We start from the raw sequence: 19,036 nt of genomic DNA, 5'->3' as shown, positions 1-19,036 counted from the left end.
TCTGCAGTCTCGCCATCATGTTCCCTCTATCATTGCTTTTATAATACAGCATGACTTTTTCTCACTTTTTCCTGTCTGTTGCTTCCGATGTGTCATTATTCTCTCCATCTGTCTACTCCACTCTACTTTCTGACGGCAGCCTTGTTTTTCTTATCCTGCCCTTCACTTTGTTTCATTCTCTGTTGTTAGTGTCTGCCTCTCTTCCACTTACAGACACGTGAGCACCGTTGCGTCCTCTAAGCCGTATTTGTGGTTCTGTCCTGAGTTAAAGGTCAAATTTAGGAATTATAGAGAGGAGGACGCTATTTTCCAAATTGGGCACTCATCCACTCCAGCACAACTGGCCACCCACCTACCCTACGCTCTGCTAGCTGCTTACTTTTACTTCCTTCAGCTTTGCCTGTCATATCTGATGTTTCTTTTGGCCAAAATGTCTCTCTGTACCCTGGCCCCTGGTATTGCCAAGGCATTTAGAGTTCGCTGGTCAGGCGGCAGATCACTTTACTTCTTTATATCAGACGCTGGCCAGCCCGTGCCTTGGGCTTGGGTCATCTACACCCTTTAACCCCCCCTTCCCCCCCTGGTAAAGAACGCCTGTCAGACGGGATCAGCAGGTGTGTCGTTTACGTCCGTGGAATCTGTGGTGCCCTTTTACCTGAGTCCACCAGACAGGAACAGAGGAAGACACACCGGGGGTGGAGGGTCGTAGTGTAGTAACCCCTCTGTTCCTAGACTTTTTCAACAGCTGGAATGTTCTGCCTGTCTTATGTCATGAGTTATACTATTTGTATTTCCTTTAATATCCTATAAAGATTTGATAAACATTCATAAGGCAAATGTTTTCATGTAGCTTCCTGGGTAAATATGTAGAGTGTTACTGTTAACATTCTGCATGATAGCATTTATAGCTTGGTATTTATCCAACATGTACATTCTGTAGAATCATGTCAATCACAGCTGTATGATGGAGCCAGTATAGCCTGTTTTGCACTGAGGTGCAGGCTGGGTGGAAGTGATCATATTGGGTCTGCTGGACCGGAGGTTATAAGCTAATTAACCAGGATTAGAGTAGCATTTTTTTAGTTTGGCACAAGCTGCAGCACACAGTGGTCAGCGTGTGGTTCAAACAATAAAGACATTGTGGAATAAAGTAAACGTCTCATAGATTTCCCTGTGTTTTTTTTTACTTTCCCTTTTTTGCTTACCTTTAATGGAACCTCGCTGATTTAAGAGCACCCCTAAACTTCCTTCCGGGTCATTGTTGATATTTTGAAACTAAACACAATTGACAGCTGTGTAACGAGTACAGAGTGAGTGACATAACAAAATGTGCTCTTTTCAAAGGAAACTGTTTCGTTTCCTGTTTCAAAATCATGCCAGAGCAGTATGGCTTGCTTTGGCGACTGCAGAATTTATTATTATTTTATTGAAAAGCAAAACTCCTGCTTTGAATATTTACAGTTTCCTACATGGCAAATGTTTATAGATTTTAATCGCAAGCCCTTTATCTGTAAGTATATTTATAGCAAGTACCTGCCAATCAAAACCTTGATAATTTGACATCCACTTTAATTGCATCAAAGGAAATACATGCAATCACATATTGGGAAGAAGCCATTACTACCAACACTGACATTACAAATACTGCATGTATCCATTCCGGCACATTAATGAGTGTGTTTTTGTGTTGGTTGTCACCTTCTTTAGCAGGTGGGATGGTGGGAGGGGCCTCTGTGGTGGGGGGTTCAGTGGGAGCTTGAGTGGGCGCTGGCACTGGGAACGAACACATACATGAAAACACACAACAACACAACAAGACAAGGTCATCCATCCGTAGTGACAACACAACATCAATAAGATGGCTAATCCTCTTCCTCGCTCCGACAGCTGAGTTGTGGAACCTTCCAGAGAAAAGATTTTGTTGTGAAATCTGTATTTACGATCTAGATGTGCACATGAGAAATCCAGCTGCAGTTATCAGACTTTATCTTCCTATTTTCTTTCTATATCTCTCTTTTCCCTTCCCTCTGGAAGTTGGGGGCAGTAAGAGTACAATTTTCATCAGTTTAGTGTCTGTCTGACTATTCTTTAGAAACAAAACAGCCCGCAGGTTAACATATGCCAAGACAAAGCAGTGGGTTCTGTCAAACCAGGGGACAGCGAGTGAATCCTACTTTCTTCACAAAAGTAGATAGAATTATCTCGACAAATATTTCAACAGCTTCAAGGGTAACTTGACAAAAGTGAGCATTAGTCAGAGATTTGTGTGATTCAATCATGACCTTTGCTTTTTGTTGAAGTGAGACTGTGGGAACGTCATGGAACAATAAACATAGTGGAGTTTCTGGGCTTAAGGAGACATTTACTCTTTACTCTCTCCACACTAAAGACAGTTACGGACACAATGTGGGCACTCTGTGAGAGTAACAAGACATTTATACATGTTACTAATTTTGAGGTACATTTACCTTATTAAATACGTTTTTATTTAATATATATATATATATTGTATTACTTGTCAGACATATATCGGATGTTATCATCTTATAAAATAGCATGTAATGTTATGGAATAAATTACCCCATTTTTGCTCCAATTTGCATGTTATTTTGCATTATTCACTTTTGATATTCAAAAACATTTTCCTCCTGGTTAAGCATTTCAACTATTCTTTATTTGTCTCTGTTGTGAGGAGCAAATTGTGGAGCTTCTTGTTGAATTTAGTCCACAGATGTCAAACAGTGCATGTGCATCTGGTTCAGCTCCTCGGCTGACCGATGAACGGCAACAGCAGCCTCTGTGTTCTCAGAGAGAGAGAGACAGGAAGAGAGAGAGAGACAGGAATACTACTGTAGGCCGTATAGAAAGCTCAAAAGACATGTTGATAAAATATGGAAATAAATGGGATGAAAATTCCAATTAGCAGCTTTGGACCTGACTTAAAAGGCGCACATGAGAACATTATGGTGTACAAGATTTGCAACATACGTGTCATGTCAGTGATGGAAACAGAAGGTCCCTCCATTGCCTGCATCAGCGTATGAATGCTGATCTGGTACTGACTGCTGGGAGTGAGGTCATAGAAGCACTGTCGGGAAGCACCACCTCCCAGGCTCACTTCCTGCATCTGACCATCTGCAAGTAAAGAGCAAAACAAAAAAATTATTTGAATCAAATTCAGATCAAACAAGCTCAAAATCCCCCTCAAGCTCCTGTCGCAGGAGACTTCAACACATTCACTTTTCCTCTTTTTCAGCCATGTTCTGTGTCACATTCAAGTATGGAAGATACAAAATAAACAATTTCTTTCAGAGGGGTTGGGTAGTTGAATCATTCATATACTAAATATATAAATAAATCTGAATACACTTTTTGTTTACTAATTTATAAAAAAAAAAATTCACAAAACCAAGTTAAACTAGATTGTTAAGCATCAAACTCAACCAAACTGGCAGATTTATCACATATTCTGTAGTCAAATCCACAGCAGGAAAACATAATTATATCCCATTCAAATGAAAATAAGTATTGATTTCTTTCCTCTGGTTGAATTCCTTTGTACTGCAGACTGCAAAACACTTTCACAAACCTTGAGTGCTTATTTTAACAAGCCAATGAGGGAACGAATCACGGGGAAAACAAACAAAGAGAATTTGTATCGGTGGCCAAAAGGAGAGAACTGGAAACTGTTAGTGCACATACACATGCATTAAGAGCAGCCATTTGTTAGTTTCATTAGTCTAATTCTATTTCCTAATGTGTCTCTCATCTCGGTGAGTGACAAATTCACTCCTCCTCCACACAGGTACTTAGCCATAGATAACAAAGTTTTGGGAAACAGCTGTCAGACACAGAGAGTGCACTTTTCTATCTGAGAAGGTGTTTAAGCAGCTGCTTGGCTCGGCGTGGATTAAAACAAATCTCCAGCTCCAATATCCAGTGGCTCCTCAGGCAGGAGGGAGGAGAGACCGAGATGAATAGAGAAGTAAGGGAGCAAAGGAAGTTGAAAGAGGGGAATCTTTCTCCTTTTTTTCTGACAGTAAACAGGAGGAAAATATCTACACAATCACTTCTTGTGCATGTTTCCTTCGAATAGAAGGAAATCTACTGAAGCCCTGTCAGGAAAATCCATTTTAACAGAGCAAACATTTGGTTTACGGCTTTTCACCCCAGAAGACCCAAAATGAAATGATTTAAAATCAATATATTAAATAATAATATATAAAATAGTACTATCTTTAGATTTATGTTGTTAGTATTTAAACTTGTGACCAAATCCTTTTTCAAAATGCTCAACCGATGATCCAAGACAAAGTTAATTTCTTTCACTTTTTGCAGATTATTTTTTGTGGTCCAAGAGAAAAACAACGTAAAGAAATTGTTTAACGCTTATTTGCTTTTTTCAAAGAAGGTTAAGAATATCGCTACCACACTCACAACGTGGTATTGATCTTGTCATGTAGCTATCAGAAAAAGAAGTATGCATATTTGTTCCCAAAATATCCATCTACTCCTAGTCAAGCTAATCTCTCTTTAGAAATAACACTTCAATTACAGACAACAGGATTACAAGGAAGCTTGTTTACCCAGAAATAGCCACAGTTGCTTGTTTTAACCACAGCTTGAACAACTTCCAGACTACATTATTAAATACATTGCATGACATTTTATTGTGTCAAAGAAATAATAGAGGCAAAACATCTTTCTGCAACATTATATTGTACAGAGCTGTCTGCTCTAACAGTGGTCTCACTGAAGTGAAGGAGGGAGGCTGCATGCATCGTTGCAGAATACCTCATCTACCAGACATGAATGCAAGAAGTAATGTTTTTAATATCAACTCAAAGCAGAAGACTTACTTCCTGTTTTGCAATGAGGTATTTGTGTAAGCGAAAATCCATCAACATGCTGTCTAGATAAAAAGATTTTCTCATTGGACAGATAAATATGAAAAAGATTGTGCACAAATCTGACAGAATCATGCTGTATTGCGATAATGCAAACACGCAGGCTGCTATACAGAACGCTATCTCTATTTCTCTGTTGAAACAGTGACCTCATTCTTAACATTCTTCAGAGTTTAGATTTGATATGAACCTCGGCTGCACAAGCAACTGCCCTGTGAGGACAAATAAAAGCAAAACTTTAACTTGATTGGACGAGCTCAAAAATACTCTCTTGTTGACGGGACATATGGTAGAATGGATCTATTACAATGTTTAAATATTTTAGACACTGGATTCATGAATGAGGTTTAGATCGATTCTTTCGTTTGCTAACTGATTTATTTACAATATATTTGGTGGATAATTTACCTAATTTCTTTCTTTCTTTTCCCTGTTTTTGTTAATGTGGTTGCCGTTTGCCCTTCAGGGCCACCGTAGTAACCAACACACGTAACCATCACACACACCCAACCAACCACAGAGTCCTGAGATGACCGGTCTAAAGCAGAGGAGACATTTTCCCAAGGATGGACTGTGAATCAAAAAGGAATTATATGATGAATTCAGAGTTCAATCCAGCCACCGCACTAAATTTCACATCTCAAGTAATACATTTATGGATGGATTGTGTTCCAGTCACTAAGCTGGCAAAACTTTTGCTTCTAACAACGTGGAGCGTTGAAACACGTTGGACTGACTGAAGGTGTACGCCGAAATGTTGCTGAGAACAGCTGTCAACGGTGTGACCGCACATGGAGACAAGGCGCACCGCTCATATCCAAAAAAAGGTATTCTGAATTAAACTTCTGTCTGGAGTTATTTTGTTTTTTTCTTTTTTTGGGGGGACCTGCAGTTAAAAGGTACGATTCATACTTCAGCAAGCTGATGAGGTGTGACTTAATTTGAATTCAAAACAGGTGACGCAATCAGGTTACTGCTTGTCTGGTGACACATTCAAAAAACAACTCGTAAAAGCACAAAATCACCACCACCTTTGAGAATGAAGATGAGGAGCGACACACATACACGGATCACCACATAAACACTGGTGGGAAATTAACTTATAAGGTCTCGCGAGGGTTAATGTACTTACTGAGTGTAGACTGTATGGAGACTCTGTATAACGTGGCGTGTAGGAGAGGCTGCCATTGGACACACAGGCTGTTGGCACGTACCTGGTAGGTGGCCAAGCCGGAGACACCGAGGAACACTACAGATAGACACACAGGCAGATAAAACAATGACAGAAAGATACATTATACATTTAAATGGCTTATTACACTGAATTGGAAATCATTATGTAATAACTTCATGGTATGTAATAATGTGTCACTACAACGAATGTTCACAACTATACATTTGTGGTAGTACTTGAGCAGCCCCTCATTGCTATTCTGATGTTGTTATACAGTGTTGTTATATGAAGTTGAAATGGTGGAACTCTATACTGACAGTTCAGGTTAACGTATTCAGCTGTAGATGATAGAACAGATCCCGAGTTAGTCAGGCTGTTTCACTGTCTTGTGAAGACGCAACAAGGCATGATGCAGCAAAATGCAAAACACCAGTCTCTCACTCTCTCTCTCTGTCTCTCACTCTCTCTCTCTCTGTCTCTCACTCTCTCTCTCTCTCTCTCTCTCTCTCTCGTAAGCAGAATTTGCTGATTGTAGAAAATAAACTTGGTTCTAGCACAAGTAAATGTAGATTTTATAGGGGGACCATATGGTTCCATAGGTGACTTCACCTACAGTATGTCAGGCTGACAGTTTGCAAAAAAAATCCACTTGACAGGAGCAATAAGTATCAACTATTTGGGCTTGGATGCCATCACTGCACATGCATGCTGGCAAACTAACATCTTTTACTTCCCTCAATGTACAGACTGTAGGTTTGTTTGTTTTATTCCACACTTTTTCTTTTTAGAAAAAGTTTGAGTGTATTTCCTGTTTTGAAGGACATCCGTGACACGTCTCCCTCCCACTTTTGTCTGCAGCAATAATTAAACACTTGAAAGGTGTTTTGAAGTACATTACCAGGCATTCATGTAAGGTTAATAGGAGAGAATACACATAGAAACTAGGACAAATAAGGATACAGAGGAGGTGGTAACTATATTAATTATCTAAAGGTCACAATAGGATATAAATAATAGTGGGCCATATGGAGATACTGCAACCAGTCAGAGCATACCTGTGTGTCTAAGTGTGTGGGAGAAAGTGTGAGAGCTGAAGTTGTCAGATGTGAAGCCTTATGCCTTCCCAACCTCCACACCCTCAGTTAGTTTCTTACTTCTTACTTCTGCGTGTTTCTCCTCATGTAATCTTTTCACGGTTGTTTCCATGGTTGTGTTAATTCTACAAAGTTTCTTGAGACCAGATTGACCGAGCACCCGTCACTGGTCTCATTTCTACAGTACAGCTGAAGTGCCAGCAGCTCAATACAATCCGCACACAACTTCATTTGGGGGAAACAGGTTCATTTCATTCAATGGCCCCCAAGGTACCAATAATTACCTTTTTATACTACATGCTAGTATGTGTAATTTATTGGTGTAAACATGCCAGCTGGCTCCCAAGGTAAGGTTGCAACTAATGTCCGTGTACCCAGGGAAATATGTTACAGTGTCTCCCTTATTAGAATGACAAATGACTGAATGTATCCCCCTTAATAATTCCTCCAGTGGAAAGTACAAATATGGACAGTGAATTTAAATACACCCTGTGCAATATAGGAAAATCTGATACATCTGAAATGTATCAGTGAGCTGCGATTGCTTCTGTCAGACAGAGAATATGTAACAGAACTAGAACAGTGTGGTGGAGAATATCTCAAATTCAAAAATGTAGATGAAGTAATTATACATACAGATTATTTTTGCACTGTATATGCGGCTTACGAAGAGCCAAGAAGGTCTTATTAAATTTGGTGATGTGGACATGGAGGCCCACACTTCAAGTGTCACATTGCCATTTAAATGTGGAAGGCTGATCAATTTGCATGTCAATGCCTCAAATTTAATCTTTATCTTCTTATGAAAGCGTCTTTCATTATGAGAACTGTAGCGACAGGAAGGCGTGAGGGGTTTGTCACTCATCCTACAGTTGGATGATTAAAGAACAGATTATGGATGACATCACTGCAGCACACATTAATAAAAAAAATGTATGAAAAAATGTTAATTGCTGACGATTAATCCCTCTACATTTAGTAGTTAAAGTTTATTTCTCAGTTTTTTTCTAATACATTTATAAATTGAATCGAAATCTCTTTTTGCTGTGTACATTAATGTGCATGAGAAATTCATGAGCTATTAAAATTGATGTTTGCTTTCATCCCAATTGATGCTCCGCCATCTGAATTGTCCCTTCTTGCCAATCACACAGTAAGCCCAAAGAAAACACTAGATTTTTAAAGTGAATAATGATACAGCAGTTTTATGGAAAAAAAAACACAGACCAGAACAAAAGACAACATACATATTTGGGGATAGATAGTGACACGGCACTGAGAGCCCGTCACAGCGGTTTAGAAAAGGAATAGGCATATAAATGCATGCGTAGACGTCTCTACACTGCACGCGCTCTTCTCTCTCGCTCTCCATCAACAGTCAATGTCGCTCTCTCTCTCACTTCCTCCCTCACTGAGCGTCTATTTATTTTAGGTGTGAGAGGTGTTAGAGCCCTCATTAGGTCTTACTGAACCTCCTGATACCAAATCTATATGCAAAAAGGATCGTTCTCACTAGCTCACTGGGAAATATTAATATCCGTCTGTCTATCTGTCTGTTTGCTAAAGTCTCAGTGGAAATTAGAGTGCGTGGTATCAGCAGGCAGTTAATATGCATGTTGTTCCTGCTTCCCTCAAACTAGTTTTTCCGCGGCTGCGAGCCCCTCCCTCCCGCAGTCACACTTTACTTTGAGACAAATTTAGACCGAAAACTGAAGGTGACACATGTTTATTATTAACCTCAGCGACGTGTCTCAGCAAACAGTGTGATCGCCCCATCTGCTTACAATCATGCCAATACAATAAAGGCATTCAAATGAAGGAAAACGTGAAGAATTTGAATCCACAATCAGATAGAACACCTAACTCTGAGAACTCAGTGTGAGTAGTCTGTATGACCAGGATGCTTACGTGTCTTGGCGTTCACCAGCAGCGGTTCACTTTGTCCTGCAGGGTAGGAAGCCGTCACTTGGACACTGTACTCGGTGCCACTTAGTAGATTCAGGAGCAGCATGGAGTTCAAATCTTCACCCGCTGTTGTCTCCGAAACTGGTCCTGGAACTGAGCGAGAGACATTCACATGTTTGCATGTATTACATTCTCCAAACACATCTGTTGGTCCTTTCTTCTAAATGTAGCTCAGGTTCAAAGTGACCACACAGGCAACAATGATTATATTAGAATGACTTACATGGAAAATGTGCCACCTTTAATATGTGTCTTTAATCTGTTGATCTCTGCATCTGACGCTGTTCTATCACAGTGGAGGATGAACTGCAGGCTAGTTCAGCTTGTATTCATTCTTTTTGCTTGGATTTTTCTATGGCAAACTAGTGCATTTTCAACAGCACAGTGTGGGGAGGAGGTTATGTATGAGAATACATTTCAGGGTGTTTTGGGTGACTCGTTTACTCAGCCATATTCATTCGAGCCACAGTGGCTGATGAAATGCGGCTCAAGCGGGAAGGATATGACCTGCTGGCGGGGTATGACATCGGGTGCGTCACCGAACTACATTGTAAGCTGTTGCTGAGTTGCCTCTTAGTGAATTAATGAGTGAATTCAAGTTGGTTGCTTTTATTGTGAAATGTAAAAAATGGAAGCTGTAATGCACTGCCGATGACAATGTGGAGAATAAAGAGTTGTTGTCGTCGTTTTTGTTCACCCTTTGGAATACAGAGCCTCCATATTTTTTTTTATTTCCTGCATACGTTTAGGCCTCATAACCATCACCTACACCAGTTTTGGCTGGTTGTCAGTAGCTAGCGTGCAATGCATGCGGGTGCTCGGCTCTGAGCAGAAGAACATCCACATACAATGAAGCAAATTTTCCCATTATGTATTTTTCCTTATCGTACATTTGATAATGAGACTTAATAGCCTTACACTGCAATACGACGACAACAATGTCCTATTTCTATTTTCATGTTTTCTACATGGATCAAGGATGGGGATTTGGACATGCAGCTTCAGCCATAGATACACACATACATGTACAATGAACCCACTCATACAGAGCTGAACTATGACAGTGTTTCCATCCCTACTGTAAACAGTAGACGGCTTTACAAAGATACACACACACACACACACACACACACACACACACACACACACACACACACACACACACACACACACACACACACACACACACACTCCTCTTAGATATAAAAGTAACAAACTTAGCTCAGCTTTTCCAAAAAAACTACTACAAAGTGGTTTGCAAAAAACAATCCATTTAAAAAAAGGAACAAAACCATTAAGAAAAAAAAACATGAATGAAGGAGGAACAGCAATTATCTTTACGACTCACCACCCACAGGAATACTGCTGAACAGAAAACACGGCGGGTGTATTTGTGGAGGTATGCATGTATTTGATGTCTTTGCTTCATGACGTGGGTTTAAGTTTATATTCATTATATTGTAGCTACATATCAGTAAGTGTAGACATTCGCACACATGCACACACTATTCTTCCATCCATGTACCAACATTCTCACAGTCAAAGCGTGGTGAAATTAATTTCCCTTCAACTCAATACATGAAATTAGATTAATGCAGCCTGTCTGCTTGAAGCGGGATCCTCAAAGACACAGTAATTGTGTTTAGATGACTAAAAACAGACAGGAAACTATAAAGACTGGAGCCTTGGAAGGATGAAACAATTAGCACTAGAGAAAGCAGAACAGTGAAAATGGCCTTTTGATGATGCTTCAAGACAAATAAACGCGGAAGGCTAATATTTTATTTCAGCTCTGGATCACTGACGTTTTCTTTTACGCCTCCAGCATCTCGTTTAAACGAGAGAAAAAAAGGCAGGAGTAACTATCAGGGAAGCCAAAACAGTCTGAGAGCTGTTTGTTTTTCAGCAACGACGTGGGTCGTCCCATAAGCAGATTAGTATGTTTGGATGAGCCTGTGTCGCAGGGCAAAGCGCACCCTACGTTTATACAACGCTGCTGTGTTTGACAACGAACAGCTGCGCTTCAATGTGTGTGTGTGTGTGTGTGTGTGTCCACAATCCCTATATTTAACAGGCCATCCCCAAGGGTAAATTTAAGTATTATTACTTGACCATACAAATAATATTAGAATCAGTGTGTGTGTGTGTGTGTGTGTGTGTGTGTGTGTGTGTGTGTGTGTGTGTGTGCGTGTGTGTGTGTGTATACCATAGATGGGCTGGTAGACAATCCTGTAGCCCCCTGTAGGAGACTGAGGAGGATCCCAGGTGACCCTGAAGCGGTTGTACCACTCATCTGACACACGTAGGTTTCCAGGAGACAAGAGGGGCACTGTCAATACACAAAGTCAGAGTATAAGTACTTTTCAGAACTTGACTTAAAGGGGCCCTTTGGAGCTTCGTTGTAAACAAACAAAAGTTACGTTTACTCACCAAAATGCATTGTGGCTAACAAACGAGTCATGTGCATGACGTAATATTCATAAGCCTGCTTTGTTAACATCAATGTTATCTATCTTACATTCCTCTCCGTCTCGGCCTTTATTGGAATATTGCAACATATCTTGGCATCTTACTACAGTGTGTTTATAACTGGAATAGTGTGAAACGACTGGTTGGACTGTGTATCACCTCACTGGCTGACTTGCACGTGCTTCCTTGTGTTTGTGATCAAGATCAACAAAAAGAACGCCCACTATAGAAAAACAGCTCCGTGGAACTACAAGACGTAGATAGATTTAAATTTTAATAAATTGCATGTCATTGTGTGTTTGGGCTGGGTAACACTTTAAAGTTTTTTATACTAGTGAGAGAATTTCTCATTTGAAAAAGAAGCCAAACTCATGTTTGTATAAATGTTGAGCAGCCACACAAGACATTTGACTAAATGAAATACAGGTTAAAATTGTCAACATTTTTAAATCACTCTGAAATACGAAAAGGCCGGCAAGATGGAAACGTATAATTCATATTATTGAATGATTTGGCCATTTATCTTGATTAATCAATTAATAGTCCAGTCTATAAAATGTCAGACAAAAGTACAAAATGACTATCAAGGTCAAAAGGTGCAATTTAAAAATCGTTTTCTGTCTATTAAAAGTTCAATAACCAAAGATATTCAATTTACAAAAATGTGTACAGAAAAGATCAAAACAATCCAAAATGATAAAACAAAGATGTTGCTTGATTTTGTGTCAACATCAGTTTGAAGAGGCGTTTGATGCCAGCTTTTCACACTTGACAGTTTTTAATTCTGAACTATAGATTCATCTTGGTCAGCACCATAAAAGTATCAAGGTTTGATATCCAGCCTTAAAATGACTAATGACTTTTGTTCCTTGTCTTTTTTTGCCGGCACACTGTTGATATATGCTTTAATTTCTGTATATCCTTTACCACAGTGAAATATGAATCATTGTATTATTATTTGTCTAAACAGTGACAGGATTGGTTGAATTTGAGTTATCATAAGATTGAAAATTCCTACAGACCCTGATTCAGGAGAGAAGACAGAGAACCAGCCGTACCATACATCATGTACGCCTGGGTTCTGATTTATGACTACGCTGCTTTCCACACTGAGAAGGGATTTCTATTTGCAATGTGGCGAGCTATTAGAGCACCCTCATCTAATAAGATGACATATTCCCTCTGACATTTCAATTCTTTGTACAACAAGGAGACAATCACTAATGCTCATAAGAGGCAATCAGGAGAATGGTTGAGAAAATCAATTAGCTCTGGGTAAAATAATTTAATTGGCGCATTAATGAAAAACGCTGCTGTAATTATGAACAGCCCGCATTAAGACAATCAAGAACGCATCAGTATTCGTTGTTGCTTTAATTCACAATCTCCTTGGCAAATGAACAAGAAATTAATGCAATGCAAATGCACATTAAGCTCAATGCACTCAAATACATTTGAATTTGCTTTCTGTTTTGTCAGACGCGTTCTTCTAAACTGGGAGCTGCTTCTTTGTATCATGAAAATCTAGAAACGGAGAGTTGACCCTGGTGCCAATAATTCATTGTGTGTGTGTGTGTGTGTGTGTGTGTGTGTGTGTGTGTGTGTGTGTGTGTGTGTGTGTGTGTGTGTGTGTGTGTGTGTTGAGGGTGTGTAATGCTTACGTGTGGCACCCAGCGCAGAGACACTGATGCCATCTTGTCCGTCACCGTACACAGGTGTGACAATCACTTTATACTGGGTGTCTGATGATAAAGGCTGAAGCACTGCTCTCCTCAGACCACCAGGAACTAGCACCTACACACACACACACACACACACACACACACACACACACACACACACACACACACACACACACACACACACACACACACACAGACATATTATATTTACATACATTAAGGGAACATCTGAAAGTGCAGTACGGGAGCTGTTAAGAAATTATGAGTTCTGCTGTCTTGGGACAAACCTGCACACATAACAAGTCAAAATCACACAGGCATGTGTTCCTGTGCATGCACGCACGCACACACGCACACACACACACAAACTAGGATGCATGCACCACAACAGAGTCTGTTGCTCTGCTGCCTTACAGGGACATTTGGAGGTAAAATTTAAGGCCAGGCTTAATTAGGTGAAACAGAGAGTGCTTGTAGAATGCTACATATACCTTCAGGGAATTGAACCACAACTGTCCAAGAATTCTGTTCACTCCAGTTTAGTCAATAAAGTCAGTTTAGGCCAACAGTGAGGTGAAAAGGGGCTGAGAAAAACCCATTAGGCTACTGCTGTTTTAATGTGTGAAAGTTTGGGTCCTCCTCTGCTTCTTTGTTCAAGTTTTAAAGTATTACTTCGTATAAATAACTCTTTATCAAGAAATGTCAAAGTGCCCTGCAAAAATTATACTTGATGAGTCTGACGTTGCCATTTTTAGATTAAATCAAGATGAGGTTTGCTCAGTCATCATGCAACTGCAGAAGTCAAAACATTATTCATCCATTATTCTGAGCACTATTATCCATGTTTAAAAGTAGAGCTTTACAGTTCTCCTGTTTTTAAATGAACTCTCTCTTTTACAAACCACAACATTATTATTGTTCATCTGCCTTCCAAAACAAGACTTTAACATGAACTACAACGGAGGGATTCATTTTCCTTTATGCTAGCATATGCTCTATACTAGCAGCACTGATCCCCAGCCTGTGTCATCAAGAGAGAGGGCCAGGTAAATCTCTCACAGCCAATGAGATGGGAGGAGCTGTCCACTCTTTGTGTGGTGCTGAAACACCTGCCAGTGTCCGAGCAGGACGGCATACACACACATCAGACGTTTTGAAATACACAAATAAACATATAAACACTCAACGAGCTTATGAAACGCAAATCCACATTCAAATGCAACCAAACTTTTAGAGAGAGGCGACCTGCGAACAACCCTTCTTTATCAGCCAGTGGACAGGTTTAAACCTTTTCTCCCATTTTTGTGTTTAGCTGTTGTTCTTTTTTTCCACCTCCCTCTGTTTCTTTTGCTCTTTTCTCTGCTGCCCTCCATCTCTGCTCCCAGTGAGGTAAATGGCTGCTGAAAAGATAATGGAATGTCTTCTGGCTTGGCCTGGCCACTCCATCTTCTACGGGTCTGACACCAACGTTGGGAAATTAAAACAGGGGGCACGGGGGAGAGAGTGAGAGGGGAGGGAAGTAAGGGAAGGTAGTCAGAAGACAGGAGGGAAGGAACAGAGAGAAAGATGGAGGGCTGGAAGGAGAGAGAAAGTGTTTGTGGGGTTGTTATCAGGGTCAGTCCATGGTACTGAGCTCAAGGGCTCTTACCACAGAGGAATCGGGAGGGAGAGGGGACCGGGACAACAACTGTAATCAGTTTTTGGATTGGAGCAGATGACCCGACACTGACCGCTGCAGTCTCATCCATTCGGCTGGAGGTGTGAAATAACAAATGCTCTTCCTCCAAAAATAACTTCAGTGTTGTCCAGTTCACATAATCCATGTTCACAACTCACCAGGGAAGAGGTTTGTGTGTGCTGAGGTGCAAGTGTGTGAGAGCTACAAATGCCAAAAGTTGCACAGGAACTAAGGAGGGAGACAACTATTGACTGAGATGTAAAATAAAGCTGATAAAACAGAGATTATTTATGAATGATTGATGAACTCACAGACTCCTCTTTGCGGTCGCCTCTTAGGCCGGCGTAGGAGACCCTGTAGCTTTCCACGTGGGGGTCCTCCAGCTCCCATGATGCCTCTAAGCTCTGGGTGGTCTCGTCACTCAGCAGAAGGTTTCTCACAGCCTGACGTGCCACTGCAACACCACATCACAGACAAGGGTTACTGAACACAGTTACTGTAGGATTTAGAAGACATGACTTTACACAAGACCTCGACTGAGGTTACATTTTCTCCACACTAAATGTGGTTCAGCAAATTGTGGATTAGAGAAAGTCATAATGACTGTATGCTAAAAGAAAATCATAACAGCTGCTGTGAGTACCAACTTGCTAATGTTGCAGTAAAAGCTGCAGGAGCATTTTATTTTCTCAATATACTACCTAGAGTTTGAAACAGTGTGTTTGTGTTTCATTAGTCCTGATAGCGACTTTAAACCAAGCAGACTTGCTTTAAGGCCCTAAGCAGTCCATGAGAATCAGTCTGAGGACTCCATAAATAATGCAGCTTAAAACTACAAGCCTTAATGAAATAAACAACTGAGGCAACTTTTAGCCAGCCACAACTTGTGACTTTCATAGCAACATGCGGACTTTTAAACAATCTGCATTGTTTTAAGTTTCCAGGAAAGTGAGCACAGAATTAAAAATAAAGGAGAAATGTTGCCATAATGCGTTTTTTAAAGCCCGAGTGGAGAAACTGCTCCGACTTGATTAGTTGCGAGCCTGTTCCTCATACGAAGTACAATCCAGATGGTTTCTGGGACGCCTCTGAGGTAATGAAGTTTGAACTATACTCTCTGGGTAAAGCCAACTCAGTAAACACGGTTATAAAATCACAAACTTTTTGTTTCCTGCTGGAGAACGGAATTAATGTTTCGGTTTTGGCATTCTTAACTTTAGTGAGAACAGACAGGAGCGGAGCGTTTCCACTCCAGCTGTCAGTGAGTGTTTTAACGTGGACATGAAGGACCAGCTTATCATATTCAGAATATTGTGTTTACATGAGCACAGAGAAATTGTGTTTTTCATATTCCGCATGATGTGTACCCGATAAATACCAGTAACTAGATTACTGATTACTGCATTCTATTTAAGCAACTATGTGATGTTTACAAAAACTGACCAGAGCACAGAGAAAGAATATTAAACACCACGTTGTACTATTACTACTACTGGACAATTTAAAAAATACCAAATACCAAAAAATAACTGTTCATTTTCACACACACACACACACACACACACACTAGAAGAGCCTTTCATATATATTTCAGTGGCATTAGGCTTTCTAGACAGATGCCTTGACTTGAATCATGATTAAAATTCGGCTGCCTTGTCTGAAAGATTTTTTTTTTTCAAAGCCAGTTTCACTTGAGCTTAACATGCTGCCTACTGGACACATGCAAGCAAAGGTGTTTAAAGCAAAACTCTAGAGGTTATAATATTACAAAAATAAGTTTAAAATATAAGATTTCAGCACACAATTTCAATCCAGCATGACATATGCAATCATATAACTTCTTCTCAAGTTATTGCGTGGCCATTATTATAAATGTGCAACATTGAGTGTGATGCTTTGTGCACTTCTTACCTGCGGTTGTTGTTGCAATTGTCGTCGTCAAGGCCACTGGAAAAATAAATCAGCATAAATCAGATAAAATATCTCATCAACAACTCTCTGTATCAATAACTACAGTAATTAGACAGAAATACATAACAAATCATTGACGGGAAAATAGATTTTCTTTTTCTGAATTAAGCCGCAGCAAACAAATCGATGCAAATGAGCTCATGCAGAGCCACGCTTTGAACTCAGAAATGGTAATGTTGTGATCCTAAAAGGCGAGGTGATTGGACTGGTGGGTTACTCTCAGCACTGCAGTGAAGAGCGTCAGGAAGGTCGCAGGCTTAAACAGCATCGGTGATACCAAGGAGAGGTTAGCTTATGAACCTTCTCTCAAGTATTGTATTGATGAGATGAAGCAAATGACTGAGTTATTAACATCAGGAGCCGTACACGCTGTCAATGTCACTTACATGTGGTCTCTATCACAGAGACCGTGTCACTCTCGGATTCATCTTTGAATATAGCCGTCAACATGACTTCGTACTCAGTCGACGGAGTCAGCCCGCTCAGGATGTATGAGTTATCACTTCCAATCAAGATCACCTACAGAAGAGAAACACACACTGACATCTTAGTCTCGTATTACCTTCAACATCCAAGAACATCTTCATTCCACAAAAAAAAAAAACATTGCAAAGATGTTGTTTTTTTGTCATGTTGTGTCATTATTTGCATGTCAACATTTAGGTCACATTCTTGTTTTTTGTACTTTTATTTGTTGTGTCTATGTCTGTGAGAAGAAAATAAATAGTAGGAGTTAAATGTGATAATATTTTGGGTGTTAACCAACAGTCTGACATGATTATTTATAATATAAATAACACCAGACAAGGTCACTGAGTTCTAGTAGAGAAAGCTGCTGAAAACATAAAATAACAAGTCGCCTCAGTGCTCATGATTTCTGGCAAGAAAACAGCAGGAAATGGTGGTTGATATTTTCTCTGTTACTTATTTGTGATTTTGTTTGTAATACTGTGTTAAATAGATGATGCATCGTAAAAATGTATTTGATCTTCCTGTAAAAGTACTTACTATACTCGTTGTGTAATATGTTGTGTTAAACAAAACACTATTTGAATAAAGATATCATCAACAACTGCTGCAGATGTCTAAATGAGCGCTGCAATTTGTCCAACACAGAAATGAGGCAGACCCAAAGATAAACACACAGAGGTTATCAAAAGTACAGCTCGTTTCCACGGAAAGCAACACTGAAATTGGAATTTACTGTTACTGACATAATAACCATATTATGTGCAAGAATTAATTTATTTACAGAGCCATTTCAGGCACAGTTACATGCAAATTCCAGCACTGGGAACAACCATTTATGCTTTCCCATGAGGCTCCGTGTCTTCAGTGATTCATTCTATCACTTTTCTTTTTACATTTCCTTCCATTTAGTGAGATCAATGACCTTATTTTACAGCATTCTCCTTTGTGGTATTTGCCTATTAAATAGTGGAGTCTAACAGATATTGTATTGATTAACAAAGAGTACAAAACAAATCCCAACCCAAAATCTGCTTTCAAAAATGGTATCAGGATGTTAGTGAAACAAATGAAAGGATGAGGAGCACTGATATAATATACTCTTATCATGGAGGCTAAGATTATTATAAAGGTCTAATCTTTCAGTCTGTTTGTGTGTTCTTGTGGCTGTTCGACTCTATTATGTGTAATCTCCTCTCAGATATAACAATACATGTATATATATATATATATATATATATATATATATATATATATATATATATATATACATATGAAAAGTATGTGGGTGAGAGACAGAGAAAAGTGGTGTTTGTGCTGGTAGAATTACCAGCCCACCTCTCCAACTCCCCAGAGTGTTATTTTCAGCTCTGATGACTCTCAGCTAAACACACACATGCAAACAAACACACACAGACACACACACACAGACACACAGACACACACACACACACACACACACACACAAACAAACTCTTCCTGACCAAAGGGCTCTATCACGGCCGCCCAGCTGTCTCTAAAGCCCAGATCATGGAAATAAAACACCCAAGCCATTAATTTCTAGATTTATTCAGCTTTTATGTATACTCAGCCATGCCAGGGGTTTCACCAGCTATCAGTGGTGTAGT

At 39.8% G+C, this 19,036-nt stretch overlaps 1 protein-coding gene across 1 annotated transcript in view; it reads right to left on the bottom strand.

Moving 5' to 3' along the window:
• LOC311024386 (collagen alpha-1(XIV) chain-like) overlaps positions 1–19,036 on the bottom strand; it is a 114,954-nt gene that overhangs the window by 53,223 nt on the left and 42,695 nt on the right. Inside the window, exons 17-25 of the mRNA XM_084026760.1 lie at positions 17,327–17,459; positions 16,881–16,916; positions 15,281–15,423; positions 13,271–13,403; positions 11,347–11,469; positions 9,084–9,233; positions 6,040–6,156; positions 2,989–3,135; positions 1,699–1,773 (exon numbers count right to left, since the gene is read on the bottom strand). Of these exons, the coding sequence (XP_083882886.1) occupies positions 1,699–1,773; positions 2,989–3,135; positions 6,040–6,156; positions 9,084–9,233; positions 11,347–11,469; positions 13,271–13,403; positions 15,281–15,423; positions 16,881–16,916; positions 17,327–17,459 (1,057 nt within the window). The remainder of the gene's footprint in view (positions 1–1,698; positions 1,774–2,988; positions 3,136–6,039; positions 6,157–9,083; positions 9,234–11,346; positions 11,470–13,270; positions 13,404–15,280; positions 15,424–16,880; positions 16,917–17,326; positions 17,460–19,036) is intronic.

The sequence above is a fragment of the Eutrigla gurnardus genome (assembly GCF_963514095.1).
Source record: "Eutrigla gurnardus genome assembly, chromosome: 14".
NCBI lineage: Eukaryota > Metazoa > Chordata > Actinopteri > Perciformes > Triglidae > Eutrigla > Eutrigla gurnardus.
Note: the sequence above shows the minus strand (reverse complement) of the source record. Positions and strands in the feature narration are given on the sequence as shown.